Source organism: Papio anubis, chromosome 6, assembly GCF_008728515.1.
Source record: "Papio anubis isolate 15944 chromosome 6, Panubis1.0, whole genome shotgun sequence".
NCBI classification, from domain to species: Eukaryota; Metazoa; Chordata; class Mammalia; order Primates; family Cercopithecidae; genus Papio; species Papio anubis.
The window spans coordinates 24,486,197-24,511,310 of NC_044981.1; the positions used below are offsets into that span (position 1 = coordinate 24,486,197).

General features: G+C 44.3%; 2 protein-coding genes across 6 annotated transcripts in view; one reads left to right on the plus strand and one right to left on the minus strand.

The window, feature by feature from the left end:
• Window positions 1-7,283, minus strand: part of GPLD1 (glycosylphosphatidylinositol specific phospholipase D1) — a 69,373-nt gene extending 62,090 nt beyond the window's left edge. For 2 of the 5 annotated variants that reach the window (XM_021937036.2, XM_009204508.2), the window contains exons 1-2: window positions 7,084-7,283; window positions 2,342-2,427 (exon numbers count right to left, since the gene is read on the minus strand). In XM_021937036.2, coding sequence (XP_021792728.1) covers window positions 2,342-2,427; window positions 7,084-7,115 — 118 coding nt within the window. In that variant the 5' untranslated portion in view covers window positions 7,116-7,283. Of the gene's footprint in view, window positions 1-2,341; window positions 3,450-7,083 lie in introns of those variants that run through there. The other 3 variants (XM_021937035.2, XM_021937038.2, XM_021937037.1) reach the window with 2 other exon arrangements.
• ALDH5A1 (aldehyde dehydrogenase 5 family member A1) overlaps window positions 6,975-25,114 on the plus strand; it is a 36,009-nt gene continuing 17,869 nt past the window's right edge. The window contains exons 1-5 of the mRNA XM_003897123.4: window positions 6,975-7,467; window positions 14,886-14,969; window positions 15,608-15,778; window positions 17,188-17,304; window positions 21,070-21,213. Coding sequence (XP_003897172.2) covers window positions 7,114-7,467; window positions 14,886-14,969; window positions 15,608-15,778; window positions 17,188-17,304; window positions 21,070-21,213 — 870 coding nt within the window. The 5' untranslated portion in view covers window positions 6,975-7,113. The remainder of the gene's footprint in view (window positions 7,468-14,885; window positions 14,970-15,607; window positions 15,779-17,187; window positions 17,305-21,069; window positions 21,214-25,114) is intronic.

Here is a 25,114-nt window from a genome sequence, read left to right on the forward strand (position 1 = left end):
CCTCCAATTTCAAAAATTCATACTACAAAAAACTATAGCCACTACTATATTATAAGCATTAATATCATAAAAGTCACAACCCACAAATCCAAATAACCTGTGTATAGGATTCCAGTGATTTACGCTGAATGAAGCCATTTCTAATTAACTCACTCACACAATGCTGACCTTCCACTCAGGCCCTTCATAAGAAATGAAAAAGTGAACCAAAACATTTATAACATCATCTAATTTATTAGTAAATAAATGATGGAGTTTTGGTCTTCTTCTGTGTAAAAAAATTCTCAGAATCCGTGCAGATTCTATTTCAGGAGATGCCTTCAATTATGTTCACATAAATATTATTCTTTAAATATCAATTAGGACCTTTGGTACTCATTGAAGAAAGGCAAGCAATTATCTGGTTTTATTAAAATTTCAGATGCAATCTGTCTTGTACAGTTTTAAACTCTAAGGATTAAAAAATTGAATATTTCCATTTATATTTGTTCCTCATCAGCTCATTCTGTAGTTTTAGCAATTTCAACTTCACAGAACATAGAACTGGAAGACATTTTAGAATTCTTCAAGAAGTTCAACCCCCTTATTTTATAGAATTGAGAGGTAGGTAAAGTGAATTGCTCAGAGTCACACATCTACTTCACTGGATGGCTGGAATTAGAACCTAAGTCTGGTTCTCTTTCCCATTGTTACCCGGCTCCCTTCTAGCAATACATTTTTAATGGAAAGAACGCCAGACCAGCTGTCAGGACATGTAATTCTAGGCCAGGCCACTAAAAAGTTAGCTGTAAAACTGTCTAGTATCAGTTTCTTCATCTGTAAAAGAAAAGAACTGGACTCAGTGACTTCTAGTGTCCTTTCAGATAGTCAAATTCTGTGACAACAGGTTCTTGCCCATCATAGCTCAGTATATATGTCTGTTTTGCACTGACAAATTTTCATTTTTTTTCCTATAATCTTATTTTTCTTTGAAACATCTGGAGGTGGTATAACTATAAAATTCTGTTATAATTTTTATCTAAATTAAAGAAAACTCAGGCCAGGCGTGATGGCTCACGCCTGTAATCCCAGCACTTTGGTAGGCCAAGGCAGGCGGATCACAAGGTCAGGAGATTGAGACCATCCTGGCTAACATCCTGAAATCCCATCTCTACTAAAACAATACAAAAAAATTAGCCAGGCGTGGTGGTGGGCGCCTATAGTTCCAGCTACTTGGGAGACTGAGGCAGAAGAATGGCATGAACTCAGGAGGAGGAGCTTGCAGTGAGCCGAGATCACGCCACTGCAGTCCAGCCTGGGGGACAGAGCGAGACTCTGTCTCAAAAAAAAAAAAAAAAAAAGAGAAAACTCAGAACATCAGGTATATCTGAAATTAATCTGAAAATTGCTGTAGAATGTTATGATAGCTAATTCTATTACAAATTGACTCACATTTTCCATGTGTTAAAACATGTTACAAATACACTTCACACAAGAACCAAATCCTTTTGCTAAGAAAGATCTTAAGTGTTCTCAGTCCATATGCAAAAAACATGGTAGCTATATGGGGGGGCGCATGTGTTAATTAGCTTGATTGTGCTAATCATTTCACAAGGCATACATACATCAACACATCATGTTGTGTATCTTAAATTTATACAATTTTTGTCAATTATGCATCAATAAAGCTAGAAAAATAAAAATTTTAAATAACTCTTTGTGGTACCATCTCCCTATATCCAGGATGACTCTGCCCTTGCCCCTAAGGTCGGTGGCACTGGCTTGCTGTCCCCTTCTCCTCCCCAACTCCTGCCATCTTACTGGCACCATGAATGTGGATGACCAAACTCCCTCACTTTCTTGACCTTCCTGAAGCCAAACACTTTTACAGCAATTTGACTCCTGAAGCCAAACACTTTTACAGCCACTCCTATGGCCACACATGGCTCTTTACATACAGTAGGAAATGCCTGTCCTTGCACATGTAAAACAACAAAAGTACATTTCTCACTCCTGCCATATTCCACCCATCTTGTTCCTCTCCCATTCTGTCAGTTCTGCTGCCACATTGCAACCTCTCATTTACTGAGCCTCTATTTCCCCACCCAGAGAAACACGCAGGGGCCCCATGACCAACGGGGCATCAGCTGTCTTTCTTATTTTCCCCTTAACTGAACCCGTGCTGCCAATCCCTATCCCTGGATGATTGCAATCACGAGCTTCTCCTCCCAGCTCTCAGGCCACTCAGCTCAGTGCCCAGGGGAAACTGTATCAATCCACGAGCTGGATTTTCAATCTCCTCCTTAATGTCTTTGACAGATGTACTGTCCTCTCAATAACATAACGACACGCCAGTACTTACCGATTTCTACGTGCGTTGAAAGGCCACATGATGAACCTCTATGGCAGAGAGAAGCCAGCACGATCATCAGCAGGCCGGGCCACAACCTGAAAGCAGACATGCTCTCATTCCCCACCGGCTCCTCTAATGACGTGGGAATGCTCAGAGCTGCGGCAGCACCGTGACTCCGAAATCCAGGCGCAGACCCACCGCTTCTCTCTAAGCAGGTCACTGACCCGGGAAACCAAGCCTCATTTCAAAATAATATCGTTTTCCAATGAAGTCAACTGTTGAACTACTGTTTAGTTTCACCAGAACAGCAAACAAACTCTGTACTCCTGAGGGGTGGGGGTGGGAGGATAAACTGAAATCTGAAAAGCCTTAGGCCAGAAGCACTACATCTTCTGACCGAGGTTTTTTCTGGATTTCATTTTAACATGAAATTTGTGTAGAAATGCAAGCAAAGTTGTCTCCAGATATTTTTTGCTTTCTATAAAAAGGCTCACCTGTGCAGACAGTCAACATATTGGACCACCTCACCTTACAAGGGTGGATCTCTCATGCATCCTTTCTATACATTTATCAGGCTGTCCTGCTTCCTCCATCTCCCAAGCCACAAGTGCTGGGAAAGCTTTTATGGTGATCAGCTGGAACTGGCTTCTCTTTCAGTATTTGGCAACAGATACTGACACTTGTATGGGATTACACAAGAGCAGCCACTCCTGGTCTCTCTACCTCTGGCTGTTCTAATGGGGCTTATCCAGAGTCTGTTGCAAGGTCAGATTCCCGCAGGGGAAGCAAAGATGTCAATTCCACTTGGGAGGTGGAAGGAAGGGGGCAGATTTAGGGCCAAGAAACAGGGTTTAGAAAATGTTAAGCTTAGGGTATATCATTAGGTAGCCAGTTACACTTCATCCGTGGGAAAAATTAAGCTCTTCATGAAACTGATGGTAATCTTAAAGCACAAATTATGCATATTTTACATTAAAAGCAAGAGATGGGCTCCTAAAAGAGTGAGAGGAAATGGTATTCACTCTCAGGTTAGCCAAATGAAAGGATGAAAAGAAAATGGGATGATTTGGCTGGGCGTGGTGGCTCACACCTGTAATCCCAGCACTTTGGGAGGCTGAGGCTGGTGGATCACCTGAGGTCAGGAGTTTGAGACTAGCGTGATCAACATGGTGAGACCCCTTCTCTACTAAAAATACAAAAATTAGCCAGGTGTGGTGGCACACACCAGTAGTCCCAGCTACTGGGGAGGCTGAGGTGGGAGGATCTCTCGAACCCAGGAGGCGGAGGTTGAGGTGAGCCGAGATTGCACCACTGCACACTAGCCTGGGTGACAGAGCAAGACTCTGTCTCAAAAAAGAAAAAAAAAAGAAAAAAAGAATATGGAATGATTTGACACAGTTGTCTGCCCCAACAGTTTCCCCTGTAAGCTTAACACAGTCACTTGCACAGCCCCAAGGAAAGGAATCCCACAGCTCCCCACAAACCTGAGGGCAGTAGGCCCAGCTACTCCTGATTAGTCCAGAGGCCATATGTCTACATGTTTTGTTTGGCTAACAGGATGTTTTATAAACTTAAATCAAATTTATAAACTTTTTCTAAATGAGAAAATTAACATAAAAACCTAGATTTCTGGCTCTCTTAAAAACAGAAGAACTAGCATCATGAAATGACACTCCCATGTGACACAACAACCAGCTGCAGCCAAGAGCCGATAGAGCATGTCCTGCTCCTCCAGTCCCCACCATCCAAGCAACGTGTGCAGGTTTCCACACCCCTTCTGGCCACCAGAGGCCTTTGAGTTTGCTTCCCTCTCACTCTGGGCCTTCTACAGCCTGTACGTGAGGTAGTCGCAATTATTAATTGGGACTTTGGATATTCTCTCTCAGAACATCCAAGAGTAGTCAGTCAATGGTTACAGTGAGAGGGTTGCAAAGGGTCACCAGGGGAAAAAAAATAATACTGCCTAGAAACAATATCTAACCAGATATAATAAAACCCATCCAAAAAGCACCAAAGAAATGGGTTCAGACCAGGTGTGGTGGCTCATGCCTGTAATCCCAGCACTTTGGGAGGCCAAGGTGGGCAGATGGCTTGAGGCCAGGAGTTCAAAACCAGCCTGGCCAACATAGTGAAACCCCATCTCTACCAAAAACACAAAAATTAGCTGGGCATGGTGGCACGCACCTGTACTCCCAGCTACTCCAGAGGCTGAGGAAGGAGAATCACTTGAACCCAGGAGGCAGACACTGTAGTGAGCTGAGATCGTGCCATTCAGCCTGGGCGACAGAGTAAGACCCTGTCTCAAAAAAAAGAAAAAAAGAAAAGAAAAAGAAAATGGGGGAGAGGATGAATAAGGGTGGGAACTGGGGAGTGGAGGTTCCCAGGACAAGGGCAGGCAAAGGAGAAAGGAAGGAAGAGTTCCCTCTCACCTGATGGTCTTGTCCTTGTAGGCTCTGGTAAGGACACCCAGCCAGGTGCTAGGAGTCATCAGAACAAGCTGGAAGTAAGACAGGAGCCAGGAGGGAATTGTTTACACTATGAATGGGGGCTTGCAGAGGGGCACAAAACCAAGGGAAAAGGGAAGAGCCACATTATGAACTTTCTAAGCTCCAGGCACTTTTGCCTTTGTGAAGTACTGCCTGTCATAAAAATAAGTAAACAATAAATAGAAATCACATTTTACATCTGCATTGGTGTAAGATTAACATATTAATATGCCACCTAAAAGTTCATTTTCTTCTTCAGGTTTTAGAAGAAATTAAACATTTTTGAGTGCTCCTAAAAGTTTTATGGGCCCTCAGCATGTACCTACTGTGTCTAATGGATAAGTCATCTGGGAAAGGGAGTGGGTACCCTTTGAAATAGAACCCTAAAAAGATAAGAGAACTAGGGTAACTTTTGAGTAAGAGAGGAAGCCACAATTAACTTGGCTTTTCCCGGCCTGAGTTGATTGAGGCCTTAATTGAATGATTTCTCCAGGCCAGTAGAAATGGGCTAACCTGTAATCCCAGCACTTTGGGAGGCCAAGGAGAGCGGATCACTTGAGGTCAGGAGTTCAAGACTAGCCTGGCCAACATGGTGAAAACCTGTCTCTACTAAAAATACAAAAATTAGCTGGGCTTGGTGACACACCTGCAGCCCCATCTACTCGGGAGGCTGAGGCAGGAGAATCGCTTGAACCCGAGAGACAGAAGTTGCAGGGAGCTGAAATCGCACCACTGCACTCCACCTGGGCGACAGAATGAGTCATCGGTCTCACAAGAACAAAACAAACAAAAAACAACAACCACTACCAAAAACAAACAAACAAAAAAAACACTCCCTCTGCAGGCAGGAGATGTAAACACGGCAGCTCCCAGCCCCAACTGTGATACCTACTGGCCGACATCCCTATTAGGACTCCCTGGTTCTCCCCAGTTCCTGCAATAAAATACAGAACAAAATAGTGTGAAATTGATTAAACTCTGCTGTTACCACTTCTGCCATATGTGACTGGCTCAAAACTCAATGGATCTGACTCAGCAAAAGACGAAGTCAAAATTTAAAGTTACTGCCTCAGCATTTTGCAAATGTCCTAGAAAAAGTCAACGTCCTAGAAAAAGGTGAAAGCTAGCAAGATACTCTTAACGCTGTAGGAGCTGAGAAAGGGAGATATGTTGAGACTAGTAACCTAAAATCAAAGCATAGGGCTGGGCTTCATTTGCACCCACAAATTCCCAGCATACACCTACTATTTTTACTTGTATCCTCCTTAGGTTTTAAGCTTCCCTGCTGCTTAAGAGTCTTAAGCCCAAGTCTAATTTTTGAGCGGATGAAGAATGTTGTTTAAAGCTGCTCAAATACCTTGGTTGGATAGTATGCTCAATACTTACACCTTGGTTGATTCGATTTGGACAAATGCTTCCATTTACTAGTTGGTGGCCCAACTTTAATCTTACTAGTGGCTTGACTAGGGTAGCTAGTATGACTTTGAACACTATTGAATTTAATGTAGCAACTGTAATGAGCATTTTACGTTATCTCACAACAAACCTATGGGGTAGATACGGTTCTATTTCATAAGTGACTGGACTAAGGTTAACCTGTCGGTCACGCAGCTTGTCGGCAACAGGCTGAGTTTGGATCCTAGTCTGTTTATTTCCAAAGCGCTGTTATTTATCGGGTGCGCCCGTAGGAGAATGCCTAGACACACACCCAGAAAAGCAGGCAGGCAGCAGAACGCGGGGTCACACTTCGACCCCTCAGAGAACCATCGCTCCCAATCAATCCTACGTGCTCAGGAGCTACAACGATGAAGAAGCGTGATCATGGCCCTGGCATTTAGGGCAGGCACCAGCGCCTCTATGGACCGCGCACAAATTCCAGGGATGCCGAATTTGTGGGATGCTAAGGGGAGAGAGTGGGTCTCTAGCAGCGGTTGGGGGCTCAGGAGCAGTTAGTGACAAATGAGCACCCGAAAAGTGAAAAGGTGACAGCAGTCCTCAGGTGCATCTACCAGCGAGCCTTCTCCATCCTCCAACTCAACCCACCCCCGGGAGAAGGTCGCGCCAGGAGCGAAGCCGCGCGGCGCTCAGGGCAAGGTGCAGAGGACGGCGCGGCGGTGCAGCGAGAAAGGCGCGGAGAGAGGGCGCTGCTCTGTGGCTCTGCAACCTTCCGCCAGCTCCCCGGCTTTCCCCGCGCGTCTCCGGCGCCTCCTCGCTGCTCTTGCTTCCCCGCGACCCCTGCGTTCCCGTGCGCGCGCGTCCGCTTGCCTGTGTCGTGTCGCCGTCGCTGCCCGGGCCATGGCGACCTGCTTTTGGCTGCGGAGCTGCGGGGCCCGGCGCCTCGGGTCGACGTTTCCAGGCTGCCGCCTCCACCCCCGCGCCGGCGGCCTGGTGCCTGCCCCCGGGCCTGCGCCCGGCCCGGCCCAGCTCCGCGGCTACGCTGGGGGCCTGCCGGGCCTCTCTGCGGCGCTGCTGCGCACCGACAGCTTCGTGGGCGGCCGTTGGCTCCCGGCCGCCGCCACCTTCCCGGTGCAAGACCCGGCCAGCGGCGCTGCCCTGGGCATGGTAGCCGATTGCGGGGTGTCAGAGGCCCGTGCCGCCGTGCGCGCTGCCTACGAGGCTTTCTGCAGCTGGAGAGAGGTCTCGGCCAAGGTGAGAGCGCCTGGGTGCAGGGGGCCGGAGATGGCCGGGGACACGGCAGGGAGCAGAGGGGGCTTTGCCCCAACGCGAAACCAGCCGCGTCGCCTCCCTCCTATGCTCAGTTCCCCGGCGTATACAAAGCGGAAAGTCAGAGCAACAAGAAGGGAGACGACCAACAAATAAGTTTGGAGCTTCCATTTTGTGCCGGGCGCTAGGGACACGGCCCCTGCCCTCAAGCCTCTTGAAGTGTATGCACTGCCCAGTAGGGGAGGCATAACGCAAGCGCCCAATACAAGCGAGCTGCTGCGTGTTATGATCATCAAGCCTAACCGTGGAGGGGCGGGGAGAAAGGGGAGGGGTGTTAGGGAAATGAGAGAGCACGTGTGGCCCTTCAGAGTATCTGAAATACCCCCGCAGCTGCAGGAAGCCCACGCGGGAGGCTGCTACAGCGGCCCATAAGAAGGCTGGTAGTGAGGGCCCTGGGCCAGAATCGTGGAATCGGGAACGGAGAGAGCTGTATAAAGATACGGGCTTTGTGCAGGGGGAGGGAGAAGTCCAGGACTGTTCTCCAGGTTTTCAGCCTAAATGGATAAATGCTGCTATTGGCCATTGCATAGAGAACACTGGAGAATTGGGAGTAAGGGGTGGAGGGCCATTAAATGGGGCAGAATAGAGTAAGAAGAAAACTAAGAAAGTTTCTTCTTCCTTCAAGTATTATATTATTAAACCTGGAGTCAACGCAGTGAAATTTTTTACCGTGTCCTTCAAAGCTCTCCCTCTGAAGGAATGCATCCAGTGATCCCTACGCATACAAGAGATAGTGTTAGCACTTATTCATCCATCAGCTGTTTACTGAGCACCTGCTGTATGCCCTGCACTGTTGGAGGTGTTTGGGATACATCAGTAAACGAAAGAAAGATTGTGCCCTTATGGAGCTTACATGGGGTGGAAGGGGAGCAGAAGACAGATCAGAACTCTAAACAACAAACATAATATCTAAGGAAATAAGTATGTGAGAGGTGCTGAGTGCAATATGGGAAAAAAGGTAGAAGCAGAAGAGGATCCGGGCCAGAGGGAAGGGGCAAGATGCAGCACCAATAGTGTGGCCAGGTGTATTCCTTTGCTAGGGCTGCCATAGCAAAGTACCAGAGACTGGGTGGCCTGAACAACAGACATTTCTCATTTTACAGCCTTGGAGGGTAGAAATCCCAGATCAAGGTGTTGTCAGGGTTGGTTTCTTCTAAGGCCTCTCTTCTTGGCTTGCAGAGAGCTCAGTTTTGTCTTTGTATCTTGTCAGAGCTCAGTTTTAGACTCATTGAGTCTGAGTTGTCTGTTCACACCCAAGTGAGGATGTAAAGTAAGCAGTTGGATATATGAATGAATCTTCCCTGTATGTCTCCACATGGTCTTTCCTCTGTGTGTGTCTGTGTCCTAATTTTTTCTTTTAAAAACAAGAGTCAGATTGGATTGGGGCCTACCAGAATGACCTCATCATAACTTAATTCCCTTTTTAAAGGCCCTATCTCCAAATACACTCACATTCTGAGATACTGGGGGGTTAGGACTTCAACATGTCAATTTTACGGGGAGCACCGTTCAGCCCATGACATCAGGGTAGATCTCATTGAGAACATGAGATACAAAGGCCAAAGGAAGTAAGTGTGTCCAGAGTTGGTTCCTGCCGGTGCGTTTGTGACCTCACTGACTTCAAGAATGGAGCCACGGACCTTTGCGGTGAGTGTTATAGCTCTTAAAGATGGCATGGACCCAAAGAGTGAGCGGTAGCAAGATTTGTGAAGAGTGAAAGAAGAAAGCTTCCACAGTGGGGATGGGGACCCAGGTTGTTGCTGCTGTGGGTGGGGGGTGGCCAACTTTTATTGCCTTATTTATCCCCTCCCATGTTCCGTTTCTGTCCTATCAGAATGCCCTTTTTTCAGTCCTCTCTGCAATTGGCTACTTTTAGGATCCTGCTGATTGGTGCGTTTTATAGAGTACTGATTGGTGCATTTTACAGAGCGCTGATTGATGTATTTTACAATCCTCTTGCTAGCTACAGAGCACTGATTGGTGTGTTTTTACAGAGTGCTGATTGGTGCATTTTATAATCCCCTTGCTAGCCCCAGAGCGCTGATTGGTGCATTTTACAATCCACTTGCTAGCTCCAGAGCGCTGATTGGTGCATTTTATAATCTTCTTGCTAGCTACAGGGTGCTGATTGGTGCGTTTTACAGAGCGCTGACTGGTGCATTTTACAATCCTCTTGTCAGACAGAAAAGTTTTCCAAGTCCCCACTGGACCTAGGAAGTCCAGATGGCTTCACCTCTCATAAGGACATTCAGCTACAGCCAAAGTCAGAAGCATGGCTGACACATTTGCAGAACAGCGAGGAGGCCCGTGTGGACTGAGCAAAGAGAAAGAGTTGTATCAGAGGAGGTCATATGGAGAAGGGGAGGAGTGGGTGGAGCATGTAGGACCTGTGAGTTATTCTAAGGACTTGGTTTTTACTTTGAGTAAAGGGGGAACCGTGTCAGGGTTTTAAGCAGAGATATGGTCTGATTTACATTTTGAAAGGCCACTTTAACCAGAGTGCTGAGAATTGATAAAGAGGGCGGGGTGGGCTCGGTGGCTCACGCCTGTAATCCCAGCACTTTGGGAGGTCGAGACGGGCGGATCACGAGCTCAGGAGATCGAGACCAACCTGGCTAACGCTGAAACTCCGCCTCTACTAAAAAATACAAAAACTAGGCCGGGCGAGGTGGCGGGCTCGTAGTCCCAGCTACTTGGGAGGCTGAGGCAGGAGAATGACGAGACCCGGAGGCGGAGCTTGCAGTGAGCTGGAGATCTGGCCACTGCACTCCAGCCTTGGCGACAGAGCTGCAGACCCTGGCCTCAAAAAAAAAAAAAAAAAAAAAAAAAAAAAAGAGTGGCGGAAGCAGAGAGACAGGTTAGGAGGTTGTTGCACGGATTTAGGTGGGAGGCCACGGTGACTTGAACCGGGGTGGTAGCAGTGGACAAAGTGAACAGTTATTCCATAAAGGATGTATTTGGAAGGTAGACCCCACTGGATTTTCTGATGGATCATTATATGGGAAGTAGGTGAACGAGAGAGGTTAGTGATGACTCCAGGGCTTTTGGCCTGAGCAATTGGAAGGATGAGGATAGCTGAATGGAACAGCATTAGGGTGAGACATCAGAGTTCAGTTTTAGACGTATTGAGTCTGAGATGTCGGTTCACACCCAAGTGAGGATATAAAATAGGCAGTTGGATATATGAGTCTGAGGTTTCAGAGCGAGCCCTGGGCTAGAAATGTAAATGTGAAATTCATACCTGTGTGTACTGCATATATACTTAAAGCGATGGGATTGGTGAGATCACAGGAAAGGAGTGGACCAGGGCCTGAGCTCTGGTTCCCCTAGCGTCATTCTGGAGTCCCACAAGGCCGCACGAAGATCAAGGCTGCCATACAATGGTGTTACACTGCAGGGGTCTGGAAAGCCTTCTACTCAGTCAGTGATTGTTTGGCAGCTGCAGGGCTGGTGTTGGGACCTCTTGCTGATACTAGCAGCATCATCCTGTGTTCAGATCACACCACCCATCCTAATGTCTGTGCCCCTTGAACATTACAGTGAGGTCAGCTTCCATCTTACAAGGGCTTGGATCTTCTCAGGGAAACTTCCTTTTTGAAAGGAGGGGTTCAGGCTGGGCACGGTGGTTCACGCCTGTAATCCCAGCACTTTGGGAGGCCAAGGCTGGTGGCTCACCTGAGGTCAGGAGGGTTCAAGACCAGCCTGTCCAACGTGGTGAAACACTGTATCTACTAAAAATACAAAAATTGGCCAGGCATGGTGGCTCACACTTGTAATCCCAGCACTTTGGGAGGCCAAGGCGGGTGGATCACTTGAGGTCAGGAGTTCAAGTCCAGCCTGGCCAAAATGGCAAACCCCATCTCTACTAAAAAATACAAAAATTAGCTGGGTGTGGTGGCGGGCACCTGTGATCCCAGCTACTCAGGAGGCTGAGCCGGGGAAAATTGCTTGAACCCGGGAGGCAGAGTTTGCAGTGAGCCGAAATCATGCCAACTGCACTCCAGCCTGGGGGACAGAGCCAGACTCTGTCTCAAAAAAAAAAAAAAAAAAAAAAAGAAGGAAGGAAATAAATTAGTCAGGCATTGTGGCATGCACCTGTATGTAATCCCAGCTACTCAAGAGGCTGAGGCATGAAAATTGCTTGAGCCCGGGAGGTGGAGGTTGGTTGCAGTGAGCCGAGTTGGCAAGACCGCACTCCAGCCTGGGTGACAGAGTGAGACTCTGTCTGAAAAAACAAAATGCAAAGGTTCTTCTTGGCTTTGGATACACCTGTGCAGATGTGGGAAGCTAGAGCCTGGGCAGCTCTGTCTTTAGAGTGCCTTCATGGCCACCCAGGTCGCTTAGATTCTCTAGGCCTTCCTCGTTTTCTTTTTTAAAGTGGTTTTATGTGAATGAATTAATTTTTTTTTTTTTTAGAAATGATTTCTTCCTTTTATCTTTTTTCTTTTTTCTTTTTTTTTTGACAGGGTCTTGCTCTGTTGCCCAGGCTGGAATGCAGTGATGCTATCATGGCTCACTGCAGCCTTGAACTCACAGGCCCAAGCGATTCTCCCACCTCCGCCTTCTGAGTAGCTGGGACCACAGGCATGCACCACCACACCCAGATAATTTGTGTGTATGTATAGAGACAGATCTCACCGCATTGCCCAAACTAGTGTCAAACTCCTGGCCACAAGCAACCCTCCCTCCTTGGCCTTCCAAAGTGTTATGATTATGGGCATGAGCCGCCACACCTGGTCCCATAATATTGTTAATAATCCAGTGTATCCTTTTCTCTGTTTTTTGTTCATTGGAATTTTTTAAATTATGGCAAAATATGCATAACAGAACATTTACCATTGTAACCTTTTTTTTTTTTTTTTTTCGAGACGGAGTCTCACTCTGTTGCCCAGGCTGGAATGTAGTGGTGCCAACTCGGCTCAATGCAAGCTCCGTGTCCCGGGTTCACGCCATTCTCCTACCTCAGCCTCCTGAGTAGTTGACATTACAGGCACCCACCACCATGCCCGGCTAATTTTTTTTTTGTATTTTTTAGTAGATATGGGGTTTCACCATGTTAGCCAGGATGGTCTCGATCTCCTGACCTCATAATCTGCCCACCTCGGCCTCCCAAAGTGCTGGGATTACAGGCATGAGCCACCGTGCCTGGCCCATTTTAACCATTTTTAAGTGTACATTTCAGTGGTATTAAGTGCATTCATGTTGTTGTGCCTGGGTCCTCTTCTTAAGTGTGTAAAACCCTTTCTTATGCCTCATGCATGCCCCAGTCTATATGTCAGTCTCTGGGACAAATCCAGGTTGCCAGCGAGCCACTATAATAGGGAACAATACTTGAAGACATTATGCTGAGTAAAATGAGCCAGTCACAAAAGGGCAAATGCTGTATGATTCTACTTATATGAGGTACCTAGAGTTGTCAAATTCATAGAGACAGAAAGTAGAATGGGCCAGGCATGGTGGCTCACAATTATAATCTCTGCACTTTGGGAGGCCAAGGCAGGAGGATCACTTAAAGCCAGGAGTCTGAGGTTGCAGTGAGCTATGATTGCGCCACCACACTCCAGCCTGGACGTCAGATCAAGACCCTATCTAAAATAATAATAATAAAGTAAGGAACTCTACCTTTGTATGGTAAAATTGAAGTTGTTCTTATATACCATAAGCAATAATAGCTGTTTCTACAATACTTATTTTCTCTTTTATAATTTATGACCCAGTATACCTCTTTAGATGCAACTTGAAATTGGATCTCTATTACTCACCAAAGAAGGGTCAGTTAGCATGAGCAATATAGTGAGACCTTGTCTATACAAAAGAAAATTCTTTTTAATTAGCTGAGCATGATCATCCTGTAGATCCTGTTAGCATGAAAAGTCTGTATGGCACGACAACAACTACTTTAAGGGGAAGATAAGATTTCTTTCTACTTCTAAGTGATGCTGTGATACCTTAGGCACTAAAGCAGAGCTAGTAATGCTTTTTTAGTTTCACATTGGCTTATTTTAACAGATCAAGGTAATCGTTATAAGATGTATATAACATGATGTTAACTTTGTGGTCTAAGTGTTTAGCTATCAAGCTGGATTCCTTAGTAGACCAAATCTTGCTATCGAAGTGTTCTTGAGCTATACCTTGATGTTTAGAAAAGTATTTGTTACATCTTGTAGGATCTACTGTTTGAACTTTTCGTCCCCTGTAGTTGCCAATTCTGCATGTACTAGTCCTCTAGAAATAGGTTAAACTGAAGCAACTTGATGGAAGGAACTCTCCACAGGGCTTATTTTCCAAGAAAAGTATTGTTTGAGAAGCAAAGCTACAAGCCTACCTAAGCATATCATAAAGCTATCCAAAAATAACTCAGAGCCAGTATTGTGGATGGAAATGTAGTGCCCGAATCACATTCTGCTTAAAGTTGTAACAGATATAGATGAGTTAAAAGAAAAAAATAGCTGGGCATGGTGGTGTGTGCCTGTGGTCCCAGCTACTCAGTAGGCTGAGCTGGGAGGATCACTTGAACCAAGGAAGCAGAGGTTGCAGTGAGGTATGATGACACCACTGCACTTCAGCCTGAGTTACAGAACAAAACCCTATCTCTTTTTAAAAATTTTTTAAAATTTTAATTTTTTTTTTAGTTTGTGTGCTTCTCATTGTCCAAGCCCAGACCCTGTCTCCAAAACAAAGAAACAAAAAAACAGAAGGTCAATGTATGTTTCCCCAAGCATCTTACTCAGCGTTGTCCAGAAAAATAGAACCAGTGTTCTGTGAGAACCAATGTTATATATATGTATATGGAATCATAGATATATAGGAAGAGACTTCTCATAAAGGACTGGCTCAGGTGATTGTGGATGCTAAGAAGTCCCACCCTCTGCTGTCTGCAAGCTGGAGACTTAAGAAAGCTGATATGTCCAATCTGAGTTCTAGTCTGGGTCCAAAAGTCTGAGTACCAGGAATGCCAATGTCTGGTGTCTGGCAACAGGAGGAAATAGATGTCCTAGCTCATGCAGAGAGTGAATTTGCTCTTCCTCTGCCACTTTGTTCTTTTCAGGTCCTCAGCAGATTGGATGATACCCACGTGAATTTATGAAGTCAGATCTTCTTTATTCAGTCTCCTGATTCAACTGCTAATCTCTTCCAAAAACGTTCACAGACATACCCAGAAATAATGTTTTACCAGCTCTCTGGGGCTCCTTGAACCCAGTCAAATTTACACATAAAATTAACCATCACAGTCAAGGAGAATGAGACCATACAGCTAATATTTTAGGATATTGAATTTTATTTAGCATTCTGTGTTACGCTTGGCATTTTATTACTTTTCTGCCTTGTTATTTCTTTTGCAGGAGAGGAGTTCATTACTTCGAAAGTGGTACAATTTAATGATACAAAATAAGGATGACCTTGCCAGAATAATCACAGCTGAAAGTGTAAGTTCAGGGTTCTGACTTGGTGCACTGAGAAATTCTCCAGGAATTCACTTGGGGAAGCCCCTGACTTCCCATCACTGCTGGCTGTAGCTAAAGAATATGTGGTTCCTTCTCTACTGATCAAATGCCAAATCATTGTTATGCCAGGGTACTTAGATTTGCTAAAATAAAATTTGTATGTTCCAGTTTATTCTTTAATAGTATCCAAAAATAGATTTTGTGTGCAACTATATGCATAACTGCTGTTTCACCATTCTGATGTTTTTTTCATGGTACTGTTTTGGTTGTTTTTTTAATATTGTTTTTGTACATTTTAAAATATACCAATACTTCTTTCATAGATGTAATAAATTATTTCATATCATGGTTACAATACTTAGAAGATATTGAAGGGAGGAAAATTTTCCTAATTTGTAAACATATTGAGAATGCAAATGACACTTGTGGTTTAGGGTGATACAGTCGTCATTGTAATTCTGCTTTTTAAAACTCACGCCAAAGTCAGAAATTTTCCCCACTGTTGGCTATCATTGTAGGAGACTTTTCTACTCTTCTTGCACCTTGAAGAATTTAGGAACACAGAGCCATGCTTTTATTATCAGAAGGTAATATGTGGGTTCTTTTCTGGTTTAATTTAGGGAAAGCCACTGAAGGAGGCACATGGAGAAATTCTCTATTCCGCCTTTTTCCTAGAGTGGTTCTCTGAGGAAGCCCGCCGTGTTTACGGAGACATTATCTACACCCCAGCAAAGGACAAGCGGGCCCTGGTCCTCAAGCAGCCCGTAGGTGTGGCTGCAGTCATCACCCCGGTAGGTGACAGTGAGATCAGCAAGATCCTAGGGTGGGAGATTGGATAGGGAGTTGGGAAAGAATTCATTCTTCCGCCTGAGCAGGTGTGCTTATCCTGTTAGTTTTGTCACCTGTTCCTGGTTTCCTGATACTTTTGCTGGATGTGGAAGTGTGTTTCCTGGTCTTCTGATGATGTTAGGTGTGGTGGCAATGAGTGAAAGGATGCATTTCTAATGCCTGCAAAAGTGGGATGCGCCGCAGGAGGACCCAGGGGCTCTTCTGACTTGGCCTGGAGGCTTCTTCCTGGCATTGCCTAGCACCTCTGAAAAGATCTTCCGGTATTTATTATGTTTAAAAAGACTTAAGATATGACACATTTTTAAACTTGCCATAGTTTGGAAAAAAGTGTTATGCTTAATTGATGGTTATCATCAATAGCAAAGCATGTGTGGACCCACCAGCAGGCATTGGGCCAGGTTCTAGAGATAGAAAGGCTAAGAAATAAGGTATCACATCTGCCTGGATGGGGCTGCAGTATATTTGTGGAACACCCAGCTTTCCCTCTGGGTCCTGCCTTCTACTAAGTCCCATGTTAACTTCTCTCCTGTATCTGTCAGCTGGTCTCGAGATGTCTGTGCTTTTCCTGCTCAGCATAGTTACTGACAGAATCCCCCTGATTGCCTAGATGGACTAGGTTTGACTTGAAGGTTACTATTTACTAACTGTGCAACCGTGGCCAGATTTTCTCGAACTTGCAAATGAGGTTAATATCAACCTCATTGGGTTGTGATAAGGATTTAATTAATTTTAATTTTGAAGTACTTAGAAAAATACCTGATACAGAGTAAGTACTATATAATAGCGTTTTTCAAAATAAAATACTGTTATTATAGGTATGTCTATAGGCATCTATAAATATGTATGGGGAAGGAAGTAATAAATCATCTGCCATTTTCAAAACCATTGCTAATATTTACTCCCATGGGCCTCAGGCCAAATCCAGCCCACTACCTATGTTTGTAAATAAAGTTTTATTGGGACACAGTCACACTCATTCATACACCTACTATCTGTGGTGGTTTTCACAATACAGCTGCAGAGTTGAGTAATTGCCATAGAAACTATACATTCTACAAAGCCTAAAAAATTTATGATTCGGCCCTTCACAGAAAAAGTTGGCAGACCCCTGGTCTAACTCATTTTTTACTGTGTTCAATTCCAAAAATATTTCCTATCTTCATGAGCCTTTATCTCAGAGTCCCTCAAGTTGGCAGGGGGTCAGGTGTTCTGAGAGCTGACCTGTGCAGCCAAACGGGTTTGTCAATCAGTTGTGCAATGGAATTTGTTCACTGACTTCCCAACCTGCCTTCCTTTGCACTAATGAGGCGGTCCTTCCTCTCATATACTTCCTCTGCTCTTCTAACCCCAGTGGAATTTCCCCAGTGCCATGATCACCCGGAAGGTGGGGGCCGCCCTGGCAGCCGGCTGTACCGTGGTGGTGAAGCCTGCCGAAGACACGCCCTTCTCCGCCCTGGCCCTGGCTGAGGTGAGCCGCTCTCCCTGTGTTTGTACAGAGCAGACAAAGTCCAAAAATTAATGTTTATCTGGGACAGAAAGAAGCAATTTTGGAGCCTATTTCTTTGCTTATGTCTCCTGATGCATAGTGTGGTGTTTTAATCTACTGGCATTTATTTTAAGTCAGCTCTAGCTCTTTTGGGGGAAAAAAAATGGATGAGGGATTTTCTGACATCTGCAGGCCATGTATTTTCAGCCTACTGTAAAATTGGTATCTATCCATCATCTTCATGAAATAGGCACTTAAACATGGATGTTTCTCACATTTAGGAAACTTCTTATTTACCATTCCCATTCCCAGTTCAACCTGCATTCCATTAGATCTTATTCTTTTGTTTGAAAACCTCAAGTGTCCTCTTGTGTCACTCAGAGTAAAGTCCAGATTCCTTAGTGGCTTTCAAGGTCCTATAAGATGTCACTTCCCACCCCCCAGTATGCCTCTGACCTTGTCCATCACGCTGGAGCCCCTCACTCTTCATTCATCTGCTTGGACCACTCTGGCCCCTGCTGCTTTCCAGACCCCACCAGCCTTGCCCTCCACTCAAACTTTATACTTTCCCTCTGTCTGGAGCGCTCTCCCCCAGATACCCCTATGACTTGCTTCTTCACATCTTCACTCAAATGCCACCCTGTCTAAAAATCACAACTTGGCTGGGTGTGGTGGCTCACACCTATAATCCCAGAACTTTGGGAGGCTGAGGTGGGCAGATACTTGAGGTCAGGAGTTCGAGACCAGCCTGGTCAACATGCTGAAACCCTGTCTCTACTAAAAATACAAAATTAGCTGGGCGCGGTGGCACGTGCCTGTAGTCCCAGCTACTCAGGAGGCTGAGGCGGGAGAATCGCTTGAACCCTGGGGGCGGAGATTGCAGTGAGCTGAGATCGTGTCACTGCACTACAGCCTGGGTGACAGTGAGACTGTCTCAAAAATCAATCACAACCTCACACTCTGATGCTCCTGATCCCCTTCTCTGCTTTGCTTTTTCCCCCATTACACCTAAAACCACCTACCCTATCACTATTTGTAGGCCTTTTCAGTGGGCAGGGCTAGGAGATATACATATATGTGTACACACATGTATATACACAATAAAATGCTACAGAAATTCCTACAGAAACTTCCAATTCAAATTCAGTCCTGTAGACTTTTTACTTAACTTCTTTTATATTATATCTGCATCTCTTTCTTTCCTGGTTTCTTTTTTCTTTTTTTTTTTTTTTTGAGACAGTCTTGCTCTGTCACCCAGGCTGAAGTGCAGTGCGCTATCTCGGCTCACTGCAACCTCTGCCTCCCAGGTTCAAGCAGTTCTCTGCCTCAGCCTCCCAAGTAGCTGGGATTACAGATGCCCACCACCACACCCAGCTAATTTTTGTATTTTTAGTAGAGACAGGGTTTCACCATTTGGCCAGACTGGTCTTGAACTCCTGACCTCATGATCCACCCACCTTAGCCTCCCAAAGTGCTGGGATTACAGGCATGAGCCATCGCACCTGGCCTCTTTCCTGGTTTCTAAAGACTCAGGAAATTACTAAATTAATATTCCATATGTACTCATTACACAGAACAACAGCTTCTGAATATTAATTTTATTTTTTAAAAATATTAATTTTAATATCACCAATGTGCCTATTGAAAATGGTGTACTTTTTTGGTATTTTCTCTTTCCATTCTCATTTTTAGTAATAAACTTTTATTTTAGAATAGTTTTACATTTACAGAAAAAATCGCAGAGATGGGGTATTTTCCCACATATCCTACACTCAATTTCTCCTATTACTAGCAGCTTACATTAGTATAGTATATTTGTTACAATTAATGAATGAATAGCGATACACTGTTATTAACTGAAGTCCATACTTTAAAATCCATTCTCAGATTTTATTAGTCTGTACCTAGTCTCCTTTTTTCGTTTCAGGATCTGGTCCAGGATATCACATTACATTTAGTTGTCTTGTCTCCTTAATCCATCTTGGCTATAAACATTTCTCTGTATTTTAAAATAGTTACACTGCACCTGCATTGCCAAGGCTACAACCATTACATGCTCTATTCTCTCCAGTTTAACCCTCCTTTAGACTTAGTTCAACAAGCAGCTGTATGTTTATGCTCACCACCAGTGCTTATGCCAGTGTCTCTCTAGACATTTGGTGATCACAACCTCAGTCTGTAGTAGATTCCTTAGGAAGGGCTTGTGGGAATAATATTTTCCCTTCTTAAATGTTGTCAGTAGTCTGGGCCTATTGTGCTTATAAATCAGTTTTGCTAGGTATAAAATCCTTGGCTCACATTTTTTTTTTACTTGATTATCTTAACTATATTCTCCATTTTCTTCTGATATAAAGTGTTGCTCTTGAAAATTCAGACAGTAACCTAAGTTTCTTGCCTTTATAAGTTAACTTGTTTTTGTTTTTTTGGGTTTTTTTTGCCTAGATCCACAAAAGGGTTCGATTTGTTTTTTTCCCCCTTTAAAGACCAGTAATGTCACTAGAATATGTCTTTGTGATGATTGCTTTGAGTCCATACTCTAGGTATGCAGTGTGCTCTTTCAGTACGTAGTTTCCAGCCTTTTTGTTTTATATCTCTATAAAGTTTTCAGGATTTGTTCCTCACCATTGGTTTGGTTTTACTCCTTTAGGGACTCCTATTATCCATGAGTTGAATCTTTTTTGTCACTTTCTCTTTTATCTTTTTCATCTTTTCCCTAATTTTTAAAAGTAGCTTTCTTTTTTTTATGGGTACAAAATGTCTGATTTTATTTTATTTTTTAATTTTTATTTCCATTGGTTATTAGGGAACAGGTGGTATTTGATTAACATGATTAAGTTCTTTAGTGGTGATTTGTGAGATTTTGGTGTACCCATCACCTGAGCAGTATACACTGCACACAATTTGTAGTCTTTTATCCCTTGCCCCCTTCCCACCCTTTCTCCCTGAGTTCCCAAAGTCCATTGTGTCATTCTTATGCCTTTGCTTCCTCACAGCTTAGCTCCCACTTATGAGTGAGAACATATTATGTTTAGTTTTCCATTCCTGAGTTACTTAACTCAGAATGATAGTCTCCAGGCCAGGTGCAGTGGCTAACGCCTGTAATCCCAGCACTTTGGGAGGCTGAGGTGGGTGGATCACAAGGTCAAGAGATCGAGACCATCCTGGCCAACACGGTGAAACCTCGTCTCTACAAAAATTAGCTGGGCATGGTGGATTCTCTTTTTGATGTATTGTTGGATTTGGATGTGTTAGCTAGTATTTTGTTAAGGATTTTTGCATCTATGTCCAACAGAGGTATTGGTCTGTAGTTTTCCTTTTGGGTTATGTCCTTTCCTTGGTTTTGTCCTTCCTATGAAGCCAGGGCGATACTGGCTTCATAGAATGATTTAGGGAGCATTCCCTCTTTCTCTATCTTGTGGAATAGTGTCAATAGGATTGGTACCAATTCTACTTTGAATGCCTAGTAGATTCTGCTATGAATCTGTCTGGTCCTGAACTTTTTTTGGTTGGTAATTGTTTTATTACCATTTCAGTCTTGCTGCTTGTTATTGGTCTGCTTGGGGTATCTTGTTCTTCCTGATTTAAGCTAGGAGGCTTGTTTATTTCCAGGAATTTATCCATCTCCTCTAGGTTTTCTAGTTTATGCGAGTAAAGGTATTCATAGTAGCCTTGAATGATTTATTTCTCTTTTCTTTTTTTTTTCAGTTTAGTAAATTGTTGCCACATGTTTGCTGTTTCTGTTTATAGCTTGCAAGCCAGGCTGGAATTCCTCCAGGTGTATACAATGTTATTCCCTGTTCTCGAAAGAATGCCAAGGAAGTAGGGGAGGCAATTTGTACTGATCCCCTGGTGTCCAAAATTTCCTTTACTGGTTCAACAACTACAGGAAAGGTATGTGACTCAAGTTTCAAAGAAAACAAATATCTTTCTAATATTTTATCTTGATAGGTTATAAAAATACTATTTCATCCTGATCACCAATTTTGGAAAGATTTCCAGCACAGTGTTAAAAGCTCTGTCACAGGCCAAGCACGGTGGCTCACGCCTGTAATTCCAGCACTTTGGGAGGCTGAGGTGGGCAGATCACTTGAGGCCAGGAGTTCAAGACGAGCCTGGCCAACATGGTGAAACCCCGTCTCTACAGAAAGTACAACAGTTAACCAGGTGTGGTGGTGCACACCTGTAATCCCAGGTACTCAGGTGACTGAGGCATGAGAATCACTTGAACCTGGGAGGTGGAGGTTGCAGTGAGCAGAGATTGTGCCACTGCACTCCAGACTGGGTGACAGAGCAAGACTCTGTTTCAAAAAAAAAGGTCTGTTGGTTGAATAAAGTAATATCTGACCATCCTCTGGAGATATTTTGGACAGTTCTTTATGGCATGACATAGGTTCCTGCTTGACAAAACCAAAGAAATTGGGGTAGTGAGGGCCCCATTATTTTTGCATTACTTGTTGTATGTGAAGTGGGTGAAAGTTTTCCCTTGTATTTTTTTCAATTCTGGAATGCAGGTTTCTTTCAATAATGTAAAATTAGAGATTCCAGAAACACACAATTAATGTTGAAATGGATGTTTTTGAATTGAACAGAAATTGTGTTTAGTCTAAAAGTACTTAGATAATTGACAAGGTCTTTTTCTTTGAGTTTTTTTCCCCTTAAATGATGACATGTTCTTTGCTGAACACTTAATGCGTTTGCCTGTAAGTAGATGTTTATTTATCCTTTTAAATATCCAAAAGAGGGCCAGGTGTGGTGGCTCATGCCTGTAATCCCAACACTTTGGGAGGCTGAGGTGGGCGGATCACAAGGTCAGGAGATCAAGACCATCCTGGCTAACACGGTGAAACCCTGTCTGTACTAAAAATACAAAACATTCGCTGGCGTGGTGGTGGGTGCCTGTAGTCCCAGCTACTTGGGAGGCTAAGATGGGAGAATGGCGTGAACCCGGGAGGCGGAGCTTGCAGTGAGGTGAGCTGAGATCGCGCCACTGCACTTCAGCCTAGGTGACAGAGCGAGACTCCGTCTCAAAAAAAAAAAGTTAAGAAATTAAAAAATAATAAATAATTTTTAAAATGTCCAAAAGAGAAAAAATCAAGGTAGAACAAAAGTTTTTGTTTATGGTGTTTCTCTTCAGATGGCGTGCTTTTTTTCTACTAGTTTACATATACATATACACATATATGTATCTGTACTCATAGTATTCATGTCCATAAACACATAACAGATAAAAAATAATATAAATCTGCCCAGGTGTGCTAGCTGACACCTGTAATCCTCACACTTTGAGAGGCCAAGGCAGGAGGATTGCTTGAGCCCAAGGAGTTCAAGACCAACCTAGACAACATGGTGAAACCCTGTCTCTACAAAAAAAAAAATTAGCTGGGCTTAGTGGCACACACCTGTAGTCCCAGCTACTTGGGAGGCTGAGGTGAGAGGATCACCTGAGCCTAGGAGGTCGAGGCTGCAGTGAGCAGCCTGGGCAATAAGAGTGAGACCCTGCCTCAAAAAATAATAAAAATTAAAAAGTCTAATTTCAAAGATTTTGTGCATCTGTGGTCATTTTAGAAACCATGAGAAGCATGAGGGAATAATTTAATTTTTTTTTTTTTTTTTTTTTTTTTGAGACAGTTGCCCTGTTGCCCAGGCTGGAGTGCAGTGGCATGATCTCGGCTCACTGTAACCTCCACTTCCTGGGTTCAAGTGATTCTCATGCCTCAGACTCTTGAGTAGCTAGGATTACAGGCATGTGCCACTACGCCTGGCTAATTTTTGTATTTTCTGTAGAGATGGGGTTTTGCCATGTTGGTCAGGCCCATCTGGAACTCCTGGCCTCAAGTGATCCTCCCTCCTTAGGGGCCTCCCAAAGTGCTGGGATTATAGGTGTGAGCCAGTGTGCCCGGCTGGAATAATGTAATTTTAATGCCTCCCAGTCATAATCACTTTTGTCATGCTATAAACTCATACTCCGGGAGTAGTGCTTTGGAATCCTACCATTCATTCATAATAGGAATGGGAATTTTTAGATCCATACACTGCTATGCCCTGATCAGTGGGTCTTACAATGCAAACTTACCTGCAGAGGGATTCAAATGTTACTACGAAGTAGTTAGAGAAAAGAGGGAAGCCTGGGAGAAAGGGTTGTACATCCTTCGTCGTTCAAGCCAGAGAAATTCCCAGGATACTGGGCGAAGGGCAGCAACTCAGTTTTCTCAGCAAACTATCCTCATCTAACAGGGCTCCAGGAAAATATCAGCCATGACCCTGCCAAGTCCAGCTTTGCTCCTCTTTACCTAGGACAGTGATGGACCTCAAGTGACTGAATGGGAAATGTGACAAATATAGCTAAAAGGATAATTAATGCATATAGCAGCAAGCACCTCTGCTGAGCTGGTCTTCAGAGATTAGTGGCTCAGCTGCTGGTCCTGGGGTGGAGAACCTTTTCTTGTAACTGAGGCATACACAGCGAGCCTGTTCTAGGGATGCCTGCCCTGCCCTTGCTTCTTTCTAGGGGGGCTACCCCTCCCAGGACCCCACGGAGAGGACAGCAGCCAGGTTTTAAAGCGCATGATACCTCGTCTCTTCCTCTGTTCAGAGAACTGAACCATGAGTGGTCATTAACTTGAGCGAAACGTAAATTGTGGGCTGGCCAGTGATCTAGGACAAGTAGCCTGGCATAGAAGGGTGGGCTGGGTCAGGGCCTTTTCCTCTCGGAAGTCCCCCTCCTTCACTAGAGAAGACAGAGAGCTGTTTGCCTTTCTGTTTCTTTCTCTCTCTTATGCCTATTAAACTTCCGCTCCTAAACTCAAAAAAAAAAGATAAAGAAAGAAAGGTAGGCCGGGCCAATCACATGCTGTCTTTGGAAGCTGAGGCCCTGAGGTCAGCCCATGGGAACTGGAGCTGAAAAGATTCATTAAGACATCACAGGAGTTTATGCCATACCCAGTGGCCAGGGCAAGCCGCCTTCCTGGAAAAGCAGAGACTGAGTGGGGAGAGGACACTGTCAGAGGACACAGAGCCAGCGCAGGTGGAGGGACAGACACCAGAGACAGGACCTATGCTCAAGGCCAGGTGGAGGCAAAATGGAGTGATGCAACAGTGAGAATCATTTTGCACTGAAGCAAATCCAGGAACAGTCAATGACATTTCTTAAAAATTTTACGATAAAAACATAAAAAATTTTTTTAAATGGTTATGTTGCATCCAATAAAAAATATGTGTAGTCTTAAAACTTGAACTACTTTGTTGAACAGTAATGTTTCAGAGAAGATTGTTACTACCATTTGATAGCTGGAATATTAACATACGGACACATACATAGGACCCACACAGGCCCAGCTTTCCAGCCATTCTGTGTTTTTATCAAGAACCCTGTCACAAAACTCATGACCTCAGAATGTACAACACTTGGGGGGCAACGCTAGAGCCACCTTGGGCTTGTGAACACGGTCTGTTTCACTCGAACCGTCTCAAGTGTGGTCCCATCTTCCCTGCAGCCATGTCTAGACAAAGACCTACTATCCTTAATTAATCATTTAAACATCCCTGAGCAACTTCTTAGGCTATGAAATCTCTTACTGGATATTTAAACTAGAATAGCTATATGTACCAAAAGCCTTACGATTATACACTGAGCTAGCAATTCTACATGTTCATCCTGACAGAATAATCACAGCGTTTTGTTTTGTTTTGTTTTGTTTGTTTTTTGAGACAGAGTCTTGCTCTGTCACCCAGGCTGGAGTGCAGTGGCGCAATCCACAGCATTTTTTTAACAGCAAGGATGGAAACAACCTAA